Here is a 19,421-nt window from a genome sequence, read left to right as displayed (position 1 = left end):
GATAGATGTTAGGTACCTTTACTCTGGAAGGTAAAGAGATCTTCTCTAGGGAAGGGGGTGGGGGTATAAGCAAATCCCTCAGGAGCTGGTACCCTCTCTCTAGCTTCCAAAGCACGCTTGCTATTTGATAACCGTCGAACAAAGCTTGATCAGTGCCCAGATCACACAGAAACGTGAAAATATCCATGGAGAATGATCTCCCCACAGAGAGGATAGTGCATTCGTGAAACAAAAATAATATGCTGTAAAAAAAAGTTTGGGGAATAAGAAATCTTGTAAAGTGAAAATGCCAAGGCATAAAAATGTAAAAGGGATGAGAGAAAAAGATGAGGGTACCTTCTGAAAATCAGAACGCAATGGAGAAAATGATGGGAAAAGAGAGAAAAGTTGTGCAAAGGGGATGAGTACATGAGGTTCAATATCCAACTCATTAAGGGGTTCCAGAAAACAGGGGGAAAGAAGAAAATGGAGCATAATTATCAAAGGGTTGATGCAGTTGCCAGAGCCGGAGAGCGTGGGTCTACACTGGCAGGGGCTGGAGGGCACCCAGCACAGTAAATGAAGACTGGCCCCATCCAGGGCGCCACCAGGGCGGGGTCTCTGGGTGTGAGGTCGTGTGGCAGGACTGGACAGTCCCCTGAGGGCTTGGCCGGTGCACTCCTTACAGAATTTAGAACCCAAATGGCCCTTCACCTTCCTCCTTCACAGCTCTGCATCCTCAGATTCTATTTCTGGAAGACCCCGAGGATCATCTGCCTCCCCTGCTTCCCAGTTTCCACCATCCTCCTGTCACCTCATCCCTTAGCTGGGCCCCAGGATCCCAGGTCCCACCTGTCCTTGGGGCTTCTTCTCACCCTGCCTCACCCACCCCTGCCTCCTCTCAAGCTCAGTTCCCAAGCCCAGAAGCAGCCAGGCTTTGGAAAGGCGCCTTATCCCCACCCGTGGAGGGGCCCCCAGTGTCCGCCTCCCACCCCATGGCGGCTGAGAGCCCCACGTGACTGTCCAAGGCAGATGTTTCCTGCTCCCTGGGGAATGCTGTGTCAGTGGCCAGGCCAGCCGCAGAGCTGACATCTCCCTGACCCGCCATGGGCCCCAACCTGCTCATGCTGTTGCTGGTGGGACTGGCAGGTAAGGTGAAGCGGGTGGGCTCTGGGCCCCATGGGCTCCGCTTGGTGCCCAGGAATAATTGACATCACGGTGGCACCAGCAGCATATATGTAGGGCCCTGAAGGGGGACCTCTAGGCCCCTGTGCCCCTGTGGCAAGTGGGTGGGCTGGAAAGTTCCCGGGGCTCCTGCCCCGCATAACCGCATCCCTTCCTTCCCCAGGCCAGGCCTCCACCAGCTTCCCGGAGGTGCTGCAGGCCCCCGTAGGGGGCTCCATTCTGGTGCAGTGCCACTACCGGCTCCAGGACGTCAAGGCTCGGAAGGTGTGGTGCCGGTTCCTGCCCGATGGGTGCCAGCCCCTGGTGTCCTCGGCTGTGGATCGCGGAGCCCCGGCGGGCAGGCGCATGTTTCTCACGGACCTGGGGGGCGGCCTGCTCCAGGTGGAGATGATTACCCTGCGGGAGGAGGACACCGGCGAGTACGGCTGCGTGGTGGAGGGGGCGGCGGGGACCCAGACGCTGCACAGGGTGGCCCTGGTTGTGCTCCCTCCAGGTGAGTCATTCTAGGCTGGCCATTGCCCCTCCCCGCCCCCACCTGCTGCTCTCCGTCCTTGGGGAATGGGGACCCTTGGGGGCGGGGGAGGGGGGAAGGGGGCGGGGCGGGGAATTGGAAGGAGAGAGTTTTGACAGCACCCCGGGAGCGGAAGCAGAACTGGGTGAACAGTCAGAGATAAATGAGCCAGACGGTGGGTCCCTTCCCCCTCCTGTTCTAGCTGGGGTTTCCCGGCTGAAAGGCATGTCCTCACCCATGGCCTTGGCCCGCCTCATCCCGCGTTTTCAACATACTTGATGCTTTTTTTTTTTTTTCCTTAGAAAGGTTTTAAACAAAGTTTTTTTTTTTTAATTTTTAAAATGTTTATTTATTTTTGAGAGAGAGAGAGTGACAGAGCGTGAGCAGGGTCGAGAGGCAGAGAGAGAGGGAGACAGGGAATCGGAAGCAGGCTCCGGGATCCGAGCTATCAGCGCAGAGCCGGACGTGAGGCTCAAACCCACAAACTGTGAGATCATGCTATGAGCCTAAGGCGGGCGCTTAACTGACTGAGCCACCCAGGCACCCCTTAAGCAAAGTTTTAATTTGGGCATTTATCGACTGGAATTTGTTTTTTTTTTTTTGTTTTTTTTTTTAATTTTTTTTTTAAAGTTTATTTATTTTTGGGACAGAGAGAGACAGAGCATGAACGGGGGAGGGGCAGAGAGAGAGGGAGACACAGAATCAGAAACAGGCTCCAGGCTCTGAGCCATCAGCCCAGAGCCCGACGCGGGGCTCGAACTCACGGACCGCGAGATCGTGACCTGAGCTGAAGTCGGACGCTCAACCGACTGAGCCACCCAGGCACCCCTGGAATTTGTTTTTTAAATCTCCCAGTTTATTACTCCCGCTCTAATGGGCTTGATGGCTTAAAATGACTGAATTCGGATTTTATTGAATTTTATGTCTTCACTGAGCATCTAGGATGCGCCTCACCTACACGCAGGCGCATTCGGTACCTGGATTACTTCAACTCCTTTAGTTTACCATGAGAAAAGTGTCACTCCTGGTCCCTCCAGGGTTGTCAACCCCTATCCTCGGGAGAGAAAGTACTTTTATATAGGCTGTGGTTTTCTCTCCCAGCCGACAACTTTCTAATGTCTTAGCATTTATTAAAAAAAAATTTTAAAGTAGGAGAAAGAATTTTCCAGAGAAATTGGATGTCGTAAAACAAAAACAATCTTTTGGAGGGAAAACGGCCAGCTTCCTGCCGAAATGGAGCCTGCTCTACCTTTCTCTTAGGAATGATGATGTCTTTTTCGCCTTCACGGCTTCCTTTCTCAAGTAATTTGCACCCAAGCCCCAAATAAGGAAATGAAGAAAGGCACGTTCCCTGCTCGTGGTTTTTTTCCCCACTTGTTACTTATGAGGACGGACTAAGGTGTCCTTAGAATCCCTCTCATCTCCGGTCCATGATTATTACTTTACATTGTAAAGTGTACATTGTAAAGGACTGTTGGTCCTAGTCTTCTCCTGTCCTCCTCCTTCCTTGGCACCGTAAGGTCTGGTAACTCGAGCCTGTAGGACAAGATGCACTGGGGAGAGGAGCAGGTGCTGGGGACCCGACAGCTGTAGCGTGTGGATGCTCAGGGCTGGCTGGTGGAGCATGGCTTTCAGAGAGGGTGTGGGTGGCTTAAATGGTACTAGGTGGGCAGGACGCATGCAGGAAGATGGGAGACACAGCATCTCCAGATCCTGGTTTGGCTTGGTGGGGGGGTGGGGATGGTAAGCCTCTGAGAAGAAGGAAGACCACACCTGCTGAGAGTCTAGAAGGACTGGCCAGGTTCCCAAGACAGATCGTCTGGCCCAGAGAAACCAGGCCTGAGTCTGATAGCCAGAGAGGTTGAGCACAGTGGTGTAGGGACAGTAGAAGCCTTGTCACAAAACTGAGTCTGGGGGTCCAAGCAAGGCTCTCAGCAAGGGTCCCTTGGCATTGTGTCACATTAGGGGTGACCCTAGAGTTCCTTAGATCCTGAGGGCAGAGCTTGGGTTGCCCCCCTCCCCCGCCCCCGGCTTGCAGGGGGTCACACGGTTGCAGGTAGATAGAGAAGTCTAACGGGCTATGCCCCTTTAGAGACCTGTGGATGAGCGACAGGAGCAGGGTTGTCACTGTGGGACAAGAGTGGAGAGCCTATGCTGCGGTGGGGTGGGGAGGTGGGCGCAGATTACCCAGTGTGTGGTTCCGCATAGGCTGAGCAGCCCGAGAGGCCAGGGAGAGGCCAGCAGGTGAAGAAGGAAAGCAGGGGCAACAGTTGGTGGTGGAGGGGAAAGAGGGCCCCATCAAAATCGGGTAAAGACAGAAGGAATCCACCTCTGATCTCCAGAACGAGGGCCCCTAAGGAATATGCCAAGCCCCCATTTGTGTTTCTTGCTTGGAACCTCTCCTTCCTTAGCCCCACTCCCCCAGTCCCTCGGACCTCAACAGGCCCGCGACCCTATCCACACTGGGTATGTGCTCATGACTGTTTCCTTCTGACTCAGCTCCTACCCCGAAAGAGGAGGAAGAGAACTATAAGGTTGGGAGTCTGGCTGACGGCCCCTTCTCAGACACCATGGGCAGTGCCAGCCCTTTGGAACCCAGCCAGGATGAGAAGAGGTACTGAGAAGAGCTGTATTCGGGGTCCGGGAAAAGGCTGGTGGTGGGAAAGGGTGGGAAAGGCTTATTCAGAGCCCCAGGCTAACTCAAAGGGAAACCTCACGGTTCCTTCCACCTCTGGAGAACTTCCGATCAGGCAGGCGGTCAGGCAGACCAGACCCTCCTGTCCCACCTCCCCCCCACCCCCAGTTCAGCAATGGCCCCTTTATGCCCGCGGGTCTCCAGCCAGGATAACCTGAAAATGTGTTTCTCTTCTGCCCTGCCTATGTCTGCCCTCCTAATTCCACCCCCCAAATCCTCTTCTCCCAACCATGGCTCACCGAGAATTGCACCTTTCTGCTACCGCTCCGGGGCTCCTGGTGAGCAGCTTCCTGCCAAGTTCAGGCTTAAGCTCCCCTATCCCTTTGTATCCTTCAGCATCCCCTTGATCTGGGGCGCTGCGCTCCTGCTGGGCTTGCTGGTGGCAGCAGCCGTGCTATTCGCTGTGATGGCCAAAAGGAAAGGTAGGTAGCAGTCTACCTGCACACCCCAGCACAGCCCCTGCTGGTCCTGAACCAGCCAGTCTTGTAGACAGTGTCGGGAGTCTAGTTCTGCTTCCCCTATAGACGGGCTTGTCTGGGCTTTAGGGAGGCCCCCAGGCCCTAGAAGTCCCCAGTTGAGGGGTGGATGGGAGGAAGGAGACTCAGTGAGAGCCAGCCTGGGGACAGACAGGAATTGGACAGGGTGGACCAGTGGAATAGAGACAGGTGACTGGAGATGGTGGGGGAAGGGTCTCAGGAGACAGACTGAATGTTGAGGTGGGTTGGAGGAAGCTGGAAGCAGTAAGTGGGTGGGTGGGGTCTCCTGGCAGGCCGGGGTGTAGCTGGTGTCTGGTGGGAGTAGACTGGAGAGTCTGGACTAGGAAAGAGGCTTCTGAAGGGAGTGAGGAATGGGCACTGAGCCAATACAGGAAGCAGACTGTGCTGCCATCCTCTGTCCTCCCAGGGACCAGGCTTGGTGTCTGTGGCCAATCTCAGAGCAGCAGAGTTTCAGGCAAGGTAAGAGGCATCTGTGGGCCCTCAGCCAAATTCCACAGACCTTCCTCTCACTGAGGGGTCCCAGGATGAGGGGGTGGTGAAAGACTGGGACCCAGTCAGAGTCCAAACCCTCTTCCTTAATGCTGTGAACTTGGCGCCAGTGGTCTTCTGCCTTCCTACCTTGGTATCTCACCCTCTCAGATTTGGGGAGAAACTTGGGGCTTGAAAATCTTCAAAGTGAAGCCTTCTTGCCCACTGACATCCTCAGGATTTGAGAGACAGATCCAGTGTGGTCCTGGACTTCCCCGCAGAGGCAACTGGGGCAGAAGAAGGCATACTCTCTGCCTCATTTGTCTGCTTTTGTTACAGGCCTCCTCCTCAGTGGTCCACCACATCAGTGACTCTGGCCTCGGAGTTGATTTTCCATCGGACATACCGTATGCTAGGCTCGACTCGCCACCTTCCTTTGACAATACCACCTATAGCAGCCTACCTTTTGATCCCCCATCAGAGGACTCTCCATCCCCAGCCCAATCCTCATCGCCCCCTCTGCCTCCTAAAGTCCTGATGTACTCTAAGCCTGTGACATATGCCACAGTTATCTTTCCTGGAAGGGACAAGGGTGGAGGGGCCACCTGTGAGCCAACCCAAGATTCACTGACTAGCCAAACGCCACCCAGCTAAACTGTTCATCATACTATTTACCACAGAGACCATCCCCAGAGTTCTATGCATCCAGCCAGCCAGCCCATACCCTAGATCCTTAGTATATCAGAACAGCTAGGGACTTTAGGATCTAATCTAACATCTTGACTTTTCTGATGTGTAAAGTGATACTTATATGTGATTGAGGTATCCTAGGAACGAAACCCCCATGCTGGTTCCTCTGCCCTTAAACCACTGAGCTAAATAAACTCTGAATGATAATATATGAGCTCTTGATAGTTGATGGGGAAAGAAAGGGCCTGAGTTTGACTATTCACATGGCCTGGGAACTCTAAAGATTCTAGTCCAGAGTTTGTGCTATGATTTCCTGCCTGTCCTGCCAGTGAGGGCATGGTTTCATTCCTGGTCAGAATTCCGGGATGCAGTCTGATTCAAGGGGCACCAAGGAGGCGTCTTCAAATGTATTTCCTGCCTTTCTCAAGATACCTGAAAGTACAGATCCATTAGCTTGAGTCTAGAAATCTCTTCTGCCTTCTGCTCTGCACCTTGTAAACAAGTGGTACCTTATGACGTGATGACATAAGATGGGAGGAAGGGGATAATGATAAATTAAGACTCAGGACAGATGGGGTGGGAAAGATGGAGCTGAGGAGTAAGATCAGAAACTGAAATAAATTCCAAGTCTGTTCCTTGGCAGCACAAAGGATTTCCAAGCACCAGGAGATAAGAGACCTTTGCAGACATGTTTTATCAGAGCTGGCTCTCTCTCAGCTGGGTGGACATCTGGTAGCACTGTTCCCTTTGGCCTGAAATTTGGGGCCTGGGAAGAGCCTGGTGGAGAAAAAGCATGGCATGGGAAGAAGGGGAATGAGTGGTAAAGGTGTGGCTGTTGTTAAGTGTACATGAAAACTAGTCCAGGCTGGGGGTGGAAGGGCCTTTAAGGTCTCTGCCAGGATTTCTTCTGAAACTGTTCAATTTGGAAATATTTGCCCATATTGAGATGAGAGACAAGTGGGGAGGATGAGGTGCTTGGGAACCAAATCTTCTTATAATCATGGAGAGCTAGGCATAAAGAGGTTGTCACCATCGGAGGGGCCCGGAATTCGGTATAGGTACCTGAGGAGAGGGGACAGGCAGGGCCTGGTTCTAGCTGAGGAAGTCTAGTGATGCTATTTTCAGGGAGCTCTGGCAGGATATTTGGGGCTTCCCCTGATAGTCTCAGCCTGTGACAGAACCTAAATTTACTTCCATCCCTTGTGGAGGCAGCAGCTGCCCACCAATCAACTAAGCCCTCACTTTCCCTGGATAAGATGCTGGGGGAGGGGGGGGTTGCCTGCTGTGGAGGAGGGGTGGTCAGGGTGGGGAGAGAATATAGGGGAAGGTCAGGATAAAGTCTAAAAAGAAGGCCTGTGGGAAAAATCCTGATCTGAACATAGTGTGAACTTTTTGGAGCCTGACAGAAGTAAATGTATATTTAACAACACAAGGGAAAATACTAAGATCCATTGGCTGGTAGAGAAAACAGAGGAGAAGGGGAAATATATGAATTCCATCATTGCTTATGGTAGAAGTCTATGAATACCAACCCAAATCTCCTTTATAAAAGTAACTTCTGAGATGAAAATACGGATCTTCTATATTTTATCATAAGAAACACATGAAAACAAAGAAAATGCAGGTGACATGACCAGCCCATTGCTTCATATCAGAAACCTTTGGAATGCAGCTAAGGGAGTTCTCAGAGGAAAAGTCATAGCCTCAACAATAAGAACTAAGCATCTTACTCAAATTGCTAGTTCATTTTAAAGGAGAAAAGTTATATAACTAATACACAAATAAAAGAGCTTATTCTTTGCAATGAAATATAAGAGACACTGTTAGCTAACTTACTCAAAAAGAAGGATGAAATATGAAATGACAAGGCGGAAATAATCACAGATATAAAGACAAAGAAAAAAAATAATGAGAATATTTTGTGCTGCTGGTGGTGGTTAGGGTGGGAGGAATGAATATAGAGAAAGCCTGAAATAATTTTTTGGGGTGACTGAAATGTTCTCTGTTATGACTGTGGTAGTGGTCACATGGGTGTATATATTTGTCAAAAGCTACCATTAAAATAGGTGCACTTTCTTTTATATAAATTATGTTTTGATGAAGTTAATTAAAAAAAATACTTGAAAGACCACTGGGGAATATTTAAAATAATCTTAGAGAAGAAAACGCTCTTTATTACACAAAACTCAGAAGCCATAAAAAAATTCATAGATACTTTAAAACTGACACATTAAAATAAATTAAGACTGATATCTTTTTCTTCATGACAAAAGCACAATACACAAAGACAAAACACAAAATGAAGAAAAATTCTGCAACTCATACAAAGGCAGAAATCTCATTTCTTGAACACTTATAAATCAATTAAAATAATAGGTTATGGTCACAGGATATATACATATAGCTCACTAAAAAAAGGAAATATAAACAATAAAGATGTAAAGATGTTTAACTTCATTGAAGGGAAATGCAATTTAAAAGTACATTGAGAATGATTTAAAAGAAAATGGTTTAAGAACTCAGAAAATTCTCTCTTCCATAAAAGCAACAAGAAAACTGGCAAAAATAGTCAGAATCAACCTTGTTAGAGCTCTGGAAACCAATGCCTGCACCAACCCAAGGAGTCTACCCTTATGAAATTGGCTTTTTCCACATCGTATCTGATTCAAAACATAACTTCATAATGCAATACTTACACATCTGTGTTGATAGGTACACCATTTATTAAGATGTAACTTTTATAACACTTATAATTTGTAAGAGTGGGGAGGGAATGGGGCTATATAGGAGCAAAGTCTTGTATATTGTTGAAATTAAGTTGGTATACATGTAAACTAGATTGTTTTAAATTAAAATGCTAATTGTAATCCCTAGAGCAAGGAAAAAACCTCAAAAACATTGTAAAAGAATGACAAGGGAATTAAAATGAAATTAAAATTATGTATTTAATATAACAGAAGACAGCAGAGGAAGAGAGGGGCAACAAGATATAAGACAGGTAGAAAACAAATAATAAGATGGAAGACATAAATCCTATCTTATCAGTAGTTACATGGAATGTAAATAGATTAAACACTCCAATTAAAAGCCAGAGATTGACAGAATGTATTAAAAAGCACATGATCCAACTATATGCTTCCTAAGAGACAAACTTTGGATTCAAAAACATGAGTAGGTTCAAAGTAAAAGGATGGAAAAACATGTACCATGCAAACTAGCTAAAGAGAGGTGGAGTGACTATATTAATGAAGATAAAAGAACATTTTATAATGATAAAAAAGTCAACCCATCAAGAAGATATAACAATTATAAATACATATGTACCTAATAATAGCATTTCAAAAGACATAAAGCAAAACTGACAGAACTAAAAGTAATAAGTTGTAGATTAAATAGTAATAGTTGTAGATTTCAGTATCACACTTTCAACCACCGACAGAACAAGGTAGGTAGGTGAAAGATTGGCAAGGAAATAGACATGAACAATACTATAAAAAACTAGACTTAACAGACATCTGTAGAACACTCCACCCAACTACTGGAAAATACAATATACATTCTTCCAAGTATACATGCAACATTTTCCAGTATAGACCATATATCTGACCATAAACAAGTTCTTGATACATTTAAAAGGATTGAAATCATACAAAGTATGCTTTCAGACTACAATGGAATGAAATTAGAAAGAAATTACAGAAGTACATTTTGGAAACTCACAAGTATGTGGAAATTAACACACTTCTAAATGACAAATGGGTCAAAGAAGAAATCACAAGAGAAATGATAAATTATTTAAGATGAATGAATACAAAACATGATATAACAAAACTTAGGGGAGTCAGCAAAACCAGTTCTTGGAGGGAAATTTATGGCTGGAGGTTAACCCCTATTTTAAAAAAGAAGAAAGATCTCAAATCAGCAACCTAACTTTCTACCTGAAGAAACTAGAAACAGAAGAGAAAATTAAGCCCAAGGTGAGCAGAAGGAAGGAAATAATTAAGATCAGAGTAGAAATGAATGAAATGGAGAACAGAAAAAGAAAAAAATCAACAAAATCAGGTGTTGTTTCTCTAAAAAGATCAAAATTGACAAATCTTAGCTAAAGTTACTTTCTTAGCCAAAAAAACAAAAAACAAAACCAAAAACAAAGAGAAGCCTCAAATTACTAAATAAGGAATGAAATTGGAGGGAGAACTACTGACTTTATGAGCTTAGAAGGATTATAAAAGGAAAATTGTGGACAATTGTATATCATCAAAATAGATAACCTAGACGAAATGGACAAATTCCTAGAAAGACACAAACCACTGAAAATGACTCAAGATTAAATCTCAATATATCTATAACAAATAAAAAAGAGGTTTAAATCATAGTCAAAAAGCTTCCCACGAAGAGAAGCCCAGGCCCAGATGGTTTTACTGGTGAACTTTACCAAACATTGAGTGAGTTTTAAAACCAATCCTTCACAAACCTTTCCAAAAAAGAGAAGGAACACTTCTTAACTCATTTTATGAGTAAAATCACCAATTTTACCTTGATGCAAAAGCCAAACAAAGAGATCATAAGAGAACTACTGGCCAACATCTCCTATGAATGTAGATGCAAAAGTCCTCAACAAAATACTAGTAAATAGGCCCCAGCAACAAAGAAAGGATTGTACACTGTGACAAGATGGGATTTATATCAGGAATGCAAGATTGGTTCCAGACATGAAAATCAATGATATACCATATTAATAGAAAAAAAGGACCAAAATCACAGGATTCTTTCAACAGATGACAGAAAAAGCATTTGACAAAATCCAACACCCTATCATGATACAAATGTTCAACAAACTAGGAAGAGCAGAGAATTTCTTCAATCTGGTAAAGGGCATCTACAAACAAACAAAGAAACAAACAAAACCCAAAAAACTCACAGCTAACATCATACTTAAAGGTGAAAAACTGAAAGCTTTGCCCCTAAGATTGAGAAGACAAAGATGTCCACTCTTGCCCCTTTCACTCAATACTATACTTTGGTTCTAAGGAGTATAATTAGGCAAGAGAAAGAAATAAAAAGGAAAGGGAGAAATATTGGAAAGGAAGAAGTAAAATGATTTCTATTTGCAGATGATATGATCTTATATATACAAAATCCTAAGGAATCCACACAAAAAAACAATAGATCTAATAGATGAGTTCAGCAGTTTCAGGATACAAAATCAATAAACCAAACTCAGTTTTATTTCTATGCACTAGCGATGAAAAATTCAAAAATGAAATTAAGAAATCAATTCCATTAGAATAGAACCAAGAGTAAAATATTTAGGCATAAATTTAACAAAAGAGTTTAAGACCTATACATTGTAAACTATAAGACATTATTGAAAGAAATTTAAGAAGACCTAAATATGTGGAAAAGATATGACATCTTCATGGATCAGAAAATTTAATATTGTTAAAATAGCAATTCTCCTCCAATTTATTTACAGATTCAACTTGATCTCTATCAAAATTATAGTTGTCCTTTTTGTAGAAATTGACAAGCTGATCCTAAGTCATATGGAAATGGAAGGGCCCCTGGACAGCTAAAACAGTCTTAAAAAACAATAAAGTTGGAGGACTCACATTTCCTGATTTTAAAACTTACTACAAAGCTACAACAATCAAGGTTGTGTGTACTGGCATTAAGGATAGACACAGAGAGCAATGGGACAGAACTGAGAGTTCAGAAGTAGACCCATACATTTAACAAAATCATACATCACCAAGAGTATCATTTAAATGGGGAAAAGAGTAGTCTTGTTAACAAAAAGTGTTGAGTAGATATCCACATGCAAAGGATGATTTGAAAAATTTCTTCACACTATATGCAAAAAAAAAAAAAAAAAAAAAAAGAAATCAAAATGAATCAAAAACCTAAATGAGCTAAAACTATATAAAACTCTTAGGAAAAAACAGAGGAGTAAACCTTTGTGATTTCTAAGAGAGAACACTTAAAGCATGAGCAACCAAAACCAAAAAAATAACCCACATAAATTGGACTTCATCAAAACTTAACACTTTTGCACTGCAAAATGATAGTGTCATGAAAGTGAAGAGACAATTCACAGAATGAGAGAAAATAAAATACGTGTAAATCAAATCTGATAAGGGTCTAGTATGAGAATATATATTTAAAACTCTGAGCTCAACAATAAAAAGGCATTATAACCCAATAAAAAATGGGCAGAAGATTCTAAAAGACATTTCTCCAAGAACATCAACAAGTGGCCGGTAAGCTTGTAAAAATGATCCACAACAAGGAAGGCCTGGATGGCTCAGTCGGCTGAATGTCTGACACTTGATTTTGGTTCAGGTCATGATCTCACAGGTTTGTGAGTTCAAGCCCCGTGGAGGGGTCCACACTGACAGTGAGGGGCCTGCTTGGAATTCTGTTTCTCCCTTTCTCTCTTCTGCTCCCCCTCTCATTCTCTCTCTCTCAAAATAAATAAACTTTTAAAAAGGACATGAGTGGTCCTAAAGGAAATGCAAATCAACACCACAACAAGATACCGCTTCATACCCACTAGAATATGCCTTTATTAAGAGAAGCAAGAACAAGTGTTGGTGAAGCAAGAATGTGGTAAACTGGAACCTTCACACATTGCTGGTGGGAATGTAAAATGGTAGTGTTTTGGAAAACAGGTTGACAGTTCCTTAAAAAGTTAAACACAGAGTTTCTGCATAACCCAACAATTCCATTCCTAGGCATAAACCCAAAGAGAAATGAAAATGTACGTTCATACAAAAACTTGCACATAAATGCTTATAGTGGTGTGATTCACAATGGCCAAAAAGTGGAAACAACCCAGGTATCCATTAGCTGGTGAATGGGTCAACAAAGTGTGGCATATCCATACAATGGAATGCTATCCAACCATGAAAACAAATGCTAAACATGGATGAGCCTTGGAAAGACAATGCTAAGTGGAAGAAGTCTGACACAAAAGGCCATATACTATGATTCCATTTATACAAAATGTCCAAAAAAGGCAAATCCACTGAGACAGAAAGATGGTTACTAGGGGTTGGGGGAAGTGGGACTGGGTAGTGAATGCTAATGGCACAGAGTTCCTTTTTGGGGTGATGAAAATGTTCTGGAATTATGTAGTGGTGATGGTAGCAGAGCTTTGTGATATTCTAAGAGCCACTGGATGGTATATCTTTCAAAATGGTGAATTCTATCTCCATTTTAAGAATTGCCAAAAGGGAAACAAATGGCAAGAGAAAAAAAGAGAAGGCAAAAAGGAAGGAGCATCACAGTATGCCTAGTTAGTACCATTTGTGGGAAAGAAGTGTGCAGTAAAAAATATATGCTATTGCTTGCATGTGCACAGAATAATTTTTTAAGGAGTGGTAACACAGATCCTGGAGGACAAGAATGGGAAAGACTTTCACTGTTAGACACTTTTGTTCCTTTTGAATTCTGGGCCACATAAATGTATAATCTATACTTACATATAAAAATTAAATTGATAATAATTGCTGACACTGAGTGCTTACTTTGTGCCAGGTACCATTCTAAGCACTTTGTATTTATTTTGTCTTCATAATGATGTTCTTTTGTTCTATTTTTATCCTCATTTACAGAAAGGGAAAAGGAAACGTAAAGAAGATACATTTTATGCCCAAAGTAACACAGCTAATAAGTACCCGAGCTAGAATCTGAACACAGGCTGTGTGGCTCTAGGGCCCTCTTTACAGCTAGAATCTGAACACAGGCTGTGTGGCTCTAGGGCCCTCTTTACTGCCGCTCTATGCTGCCTCTCAGAAATTTAAAGGAGTGGAAGAGAGGAGGACAGGGGGAAAGTGGGTGACAAGGAGAAAGGAAGGAGGGGTCAGAGAGAGGAAAGGAAGGAGGAGTAGGGTGGGAGTAGAGGGAGAGGAGGAAGAGCAACAAGAATAAGGAGAAAAGGGGGGAGTAGGGGAGAGGGGCCAGGGAATGTACAGACGAGACAGCAGGATTTAAATGGCAAGTTCAGGGCTCCTTTCCCCAGACACTGACCTGTCCTTACAGTTCTGATCATGGTCATTTGAACAGAATATTGAAGATTGGGTACAGGATAGCCTACCATAGGCTAGGTCCCATGGAAGCCTCTATAGCCTAGTGTGAAACTCTGGAATCACATTGGAGTTAGAATCCCAGCTCCACCATTTTGTGGCCGTTTCCTGTAGTATGGCCTTCCTAAGCTTCGGTTTCATCGGTAATATGGGGATAATAAAAATACTCGCTTCACGGAAGTGCTAAAAAGATTTCAAGAATGTATTTCAAGCATTTAGTATAATGCTTGTCACAGAGTAAGTGAACAATAAATGGTAGCTATCATAACGTTAATTAACAGGCTGTCTGAACACTAGATGATTGAGTTATAAAGTGTAAAAATCAGTGAGAAGGCAATGCTGTGTGTAAGAAAGGCCATCAAACAGATAAAGGTCAAAAGTCAAAGGCAGCAGCTCTAGAAAGGGAGAATAAAACAGAGGAGGGCTAGAGTCATATACATTTTGGCAATTTCAGTTTCACATGAGAATCCCCAAGTCACACAGTGCAAAAGAGAAATGGGTTTCTCTGTTGGTACACAGCCATATGGACCTCTGCAAAGATTCCTTGACTTCTTAGGAACTCATTACCACGTCTGCGCCAAGGGGGTAACATCAAAGCACTAGTATTGCCGGCCTTAAGTATCCACAACCTCTGTATCAGGGCTGAGTTTTCCATCTGCTAATGGATCTCGCCTTACATGAGAAGCAATCAGTTCATCCCAGAGCCTCCCAGATGTCCAGTCGACTGCTGGTTCTAATTTCTGCCTCAGTTGTGCCAGTAACTGTTAAGAGTTAAGAAAGATCTACATTTCATGCTTCAGAAACATAGGCTTTTATTTTGACGAAGATATAGACAGTGGTGAGTGTAAACGGCTAGTGTATTTAATACATATACTGTCCAGTATCTTAAAAAGGAGAACTTGGATCATTTCTTTGTGTTATATACAAGAGAACAATGGTCCCTTCAAATGATTTTTTTTAACATATACATTCTTGAATTTCTTCTTCATCTTTATTCCCCTTGACATCAGCCACTCTGTCAAATCCTGAAAGCAGGAACATAAAGAATATCACAAACCCAAAGAAAGTCCTCAGTGCTTACAAATCTAACTCATTGCCCTAGAAAAGGAGGAGATTTGCTGGGCCCTGAGGCAAGGAACTATATTCCTTCCTCTCTTTTCCTTGCCCACATCTTACCATTTACCTTCATAGATATTACACTGAATTCTAAGACTTCCTTCTCCCTTAGTGACCATCCACCTCCTCCACAGAAACAACCCAGTGGTTTAAGCTGGGATCAAGGAGGAACTTCCAATGCTTGAGGGTACAGATGTGGAAACCAAGGGCTGAGAGAGGCTCTCATATTATTTAACAATATACGGGACCCCCTCTGTCTGGGCTGGGTCCAGCACTAATGAGAGGATAATTACCCGTGGAGCAAGGACTAACTCCTTACAGTTACGTTTCCCTTCTTACTTTGGAGCAGACTTTGACTGCCTGTAAGAATCTGAGACTGTAACGTCTCTCAGACAAGGGTTCCAGGAAGGAATGCTTACTCTGTATTCCTAAATTTCCCCCAAAGGAGTTGTTTTCCTCCAGGAATTCTCCCTCTATCCAAATCCTGGTCAAGCAGGTGTCAAAAGGTCTGATGATGTCAGTCAAGGACATGGATTCTCCTTTTCCAGATCTCATTACAGAGGCTTTAAGCTCAGAGACCCACTGGTGATAGACGGGGCAGGTCACACATCTAGAGAAGAACTCCTTGAAGTACTGAAAGGAGAGGGAAGTCCATGAGTTCAAGGATGAGCACTGTCTTCCTCCAGTCTGCTCCACCAGGAATTCTGACAGTGCTCACTTGGCACACTAGCTCAGGGCTCGGGGGACAGGGAGGAGTTACTCAGGGCACAGCATGCCCAGAAAGTTGGTTCTGAGATACAGGGGAACTGGAATGGCTTAGACACAGAAGGCAGGGCGGAAGAGAGACGTGTCAAACTGAGCCAGAGTGGGTCCACGGAGAAGGGCTAAATGTTAACATCTTAACGGTACTGGGTAGTCGCTGTGCAAAGGCAGAAAGTCAGGGAGTCCGGTCCTGACCTATATGCAAGAATATCTGGGAGGGTACATGAGGCATGTGGAAAGACTTCCTAGGTGGAGGAAGAAAAGGGTTTGAGGAGGAAAAAGAGACAGAAGCAGCAAGGAGAAGAGGAAGTGGGAGATGTAGGCATCAGAAAGAGCATCACAGGATCAAACTAGAACTTAGGTGTCAGGGGAAGGACAGTAGAGAAACAGGTACCTTGAGGGCCTGGCTGCGAGTCTCTGGGAGAGTATGCATGAAGACATCTTCTGGCATTTTTTGTAACATCAGCACATGGCACTCTAGGAATCGGACAAAGCCATGCGAACCAAACAGTGAGGCATTGGTTCTTTTCACCAACTGGTGAGCTTTGGAGAAGTGCTGCTCAAACAGATCCCACTGAGAGTCTTGGGCAAACCTGGAGGGAAAGAGGCACAGCTCGCAGCTCGATCCCCTGCTTACTGACCTTGGCTCTTTCACAGAACCATCACTTCTTTCAGGCCGTAAGACCCCCTGCGTGCTCAGCGCTGTGATGCTGGCAAGTGGCCAAGGCTGCTGACTCACATGAAGGAGACTTAAAAGGAGACTGTGGGTTACCCAGCACTTAAATGTAACCTCCAACTTAGCTCTCAACCTATAGGCCCGAACCTGCTAAGGGACGAGAAGAACCCCTCTACTAAGATGGGAGGGATGAGAGGGAAAGGTCTTTAGGAGTAGTTTAGAGATGCAGAATAGCCCTGCCTGGAGGGGTAAAAGGCAGTAGCTTAAATGACCCCCACGGTGTCCTTAATTTTCTAGCCTGTCCCACCGAGTAAGACTCTGGTACCCACATTACCACATGGCCAGAGACGAGTGGACCCCCAGCATGACATTACTCTGAGAGTTCAGAATGCAGCTGTGCTCATAGCGTTGAATGAAATGCAGACACTCGCTGAAGGGCCGACATAGCAATCCTGTGGACAGAGAAGGTAACCAGGCGAGGATCAGTTATCCACCGTAGGAACTGGTACAGAAGGTGTGTGTACAGGGGAGCAGATAACACCTGAAATGCAGACATCCTGAATCACAATGTGATTCCTAGACTTTAAGGAACCAAGGGTTGGAGCAGGGGCCATGCCCAAGGGACAGGCTCATGACTACCTGTGTTCCAAACACAGAGCCCTATCCAAGGTCTGAATCCTTCAGGAATATAGCAGAGCCCTACACAAGATTTACCTTTTCCATAGAGCAGCAGATCTAAGCAAGCAGAATAGAAGCAGGCCAGGCCAAGGACATCATGACCCTGGGAAATGAGCACCCACTGGCTCTCCAGCACATGGACACACAGGTCAAATCTGCCAAGAGACAGAGCTACTGGGGCCAGCTAGAGAGTAGGGTTGGAGAGAAGGGGATCTTACGTCTTCAAAGAAGCCTAACATCCTTATATTTCCCCACCTGCGCTCTATTTATATAGAAAGTATCTGTGCCTGAGATCAGACCTGCCTCTAAGCAAAGGAAGTGGGGGGAAATGCCTGAGACAGTTTCCAGGTTCTTTCCTGAACTACTGCAATTACCTACCTTTCTGTAGAGAAATGAAGGAGGAGGAGGAAGAGGAAGAGGAGGAGGAGGAAGAGGAGGAGGAGGAGGAAGAGGAGGAGGAGGAGGAAGAGGAGGAGGAGGAGGAGGAAGAGGAGGAGGAGGAGGGAGGAGGAGAAGGGGGGAGGGGGAGAAAGGGGAGGATGAGGGGGAGGAGGAGGAGGAGAAGAGAAAGTGGGAAAAAGGAGGGGAAGGGGGAAAAGGAAGGAGAAGGGTGAGGAAGGAGGGGGGAGGGGAGAGGGGGGAGGGGGGAGGGGAGAGGAGAGGAGAGGGGAGGAGAGAGGAGAGGAGGGGACAGGTGGAGAGGGGAGGGGAGGGGAGGGGAGGGGAGAGGAGGGAAGGGGAGGGGAGAGGAGGGGAGAGGAGGGGAGAGGAGGGGAGAGGAGGGGAGGGGAGGGGAGAGGAGGGGAGGGGAGGGGAGAGGAGGGGAGAGGAGGGGAGGGGAGGGGAGAGGAGGGGAGGGGAGGGGAGGGGAGGGGAGGGGAGAGGAGGAGAGGAGAGAGGAGAGAGGAGAGGACAGGAGAGGACAGGAGAGGAGAAGAGAAGACTATGTTGCAGCTCAGACTCTGCCTTTCCATTCCCGAACCCCACACTTAAGACAATGCTTCCTGGAATGACTAGAGAAGAGACAGCCTGGCTGTAAGAATGGAACAGCATCTCCCTCTCCATTTCAGATACCCTCCCCTCTTAGGCAACAAATACAAATGGCAGAAAATGATCTTAATACTTTTTCTTCAGAAATGCAGATCTGAAGAGAACTGACAGAACCAGAGTCTCCAGAGCTGGTTTCTTGAGGTGTCTGCATATCTCATGAGCTTGAAAACCTAAGGAGGTTAAAGAGCATCGTGTGAGGTCTAGCTGTGAACTTGGCCTCTCTAAAAGCCCTAGGACCGCCAGCCCTAAGCCCCATTACCCAGCTTGATGGAGAAGTCGAGATGGCCGAGGCAGAGCTTGGTATAGGCCAAGGCCTGCATGAGCTGGGCCGTGGCCAACAGTCCCTCCCTGGAGAACCAACATAGGCTGCTCTTCTGAATAGCCACCTGCTCACAGTGCAGCCACCTGTCCCTGTCACCCATATTCTGGGAGAATTGGGACAGGGCCACATAGGTAGAGACAACCTGCAGGTAAACAAACATGGGCCAAAATATTCTGACTGTGCATTCATGCCACACCTCCACCTTGTCCCTTTCCTGCGGAAGAGCCCTCTGTGGTGCCTTGCTGCTCACTTGCTTGGGACCCGCCGATCATTCCCACCACCTGATCTTCAAACAAACCACTTTTTCTACTGCCCCTCTTTTTGTTTTCTGAGCCCAGACTTCCCCTTCAAAACACTGGCCAAACTGTACTTCTGTGTTTTCTCTAATGAAGGCTTCTGATGCTTGCTCCTTAGCACTCTTCAGAACTGCTGCCTAGATGTCTAGTATAAGTATGTGCACATTTGACATCATTGATGACTCTCTTCTTAAAACACTGTCTTCACTAGGTTTTTGAGGACATGAGATTCTCTTTGAAACTGCTCAGTTTCTTTTGCCAATTTCTGCTTATGACCCTGAACTCCTAACATTGGAACACCCGTTATGTGCCAGGCACTAATCTTGATTCCAGGAAAACAGACAATAGATCAGTGAGATATACAGAATGTTAGGTGATAATAAATGCAATGGAGAAAAATTACCTAGTT

At 45.4% G+C, this 19,421-nt stretch overlaps 2 protein-coding genes across 25 annotated transcripts in view; one reads left to right on the top strand and one right to left on the bottom strand.

Moving 5' to 3' along the window:
• Positions 1-1,002: 1,002 nt before the first annotated feature.
• Positions 1,003-6,234, top strand: TREML1 (triggering receptor expressed on myeloid cells like 1). The gene is made up of 6 exons (XM_019830582.3): positions 1,003-1,128; positions 1,328-1,657; positions 4,175-4,289; positions 4,707-4,792; positions 5,274-5,326; positions 5,675-6,234. Exons 1-6 carry the CDS (start codon positions 1,086-1,088, stop codon positions 5,987-5,989), a joined length of 942 nt encoding a protein of 313 aa, XP_019686141.1. The 5' UTR covers positions 1,003-1,085; the 3' UTR covers positions 5,990-6,234.
• An 8,670-nt stretch (positions 6,235-14,904) lies between these two features.
• The window catches only part of LOC101090105 (adenylate cyclase type 10-like), a 51,227-nt gene continuing 46,710 nt past the window's right edge, over positions 14,905-19,421 (bottom strand). For 10 of the 24 annotated variants that reach the window (XM_045057507.1, XM_045057500.1, XM_045057504.1 and 7 more), the window contains 7 exons: positions 18,654-18,858; positions 18,468-18,564; positions 17,381-17,499; positions 17,001-17,118; positions 16,385-16,583; positions 15,648-15,861; positions 14,905-15,137 (listed from right to left, as the gene is read on the bottom strand). In XM_045057507.1, the coding sequence (XP_044913442.1) occupies positions 15,070-15,137; positions 15,648-15,861; positions 16,385-16,583; positions 17,001-17,118; positions 17,381-17,499; positions 18,468-18,564; positions 18,654-18,858 (1,020 nt within the window). In that variant the 3' untranslated portion in view covers positions 14,905-15,069. Of the gene's footprint in view, positions 15,138-15,647; positions 15,862-16,384; positions 16,584-16,994; positions 17,208-17,380; positions 17,529-18,201; positions 18,565-18,653; positions 18,859-19,421 lie in introns of those variants that run through there. The other 14 variants (XM_045057508.1, XM_045057510.1, XR_006597756.1 and 11 more) reach the window with 14 other exon arrangements.

This window comes from Felis catus, chromosome B2 (genome assembly GCF_018350175.1).
Source record: "Felis catus isolate Fca126 chromosome B2, F.catus_Fca126_mat1.0, whole genome shotgun sequence".
NCBI lineage: Eukaryota > Metazoa > Chordata > Mammalia > Carnivora > Felidae > Felis > Felis catus.
This window is presented reverse-complemented; position numbering and strand designations above follow the sequence as displayed.

Coding starts and splice junctions, on each gene's coding strand:
- TREML1 (XM_019830582.3), top strand. CDS start 1,086: ATGGGCCCCAACCTGCTCATGCTGTTGCTGGTGGGACTGGCAG. Junction 4,290..4,706: donor CCCAGCCAGGATGAGAAGAG/GTACTGAGAAGA, acceptor TGTATCCTTCAG/CATCCCCTTGATCTGGGGCG. Junction 4,793..5,273: donor TGTGATGGCCAAAAGGAAAG/GTAGGTAGCAGT, acceptor CTGTCCTCCCAG/GGACCAGGCTTGGTGTCTGT.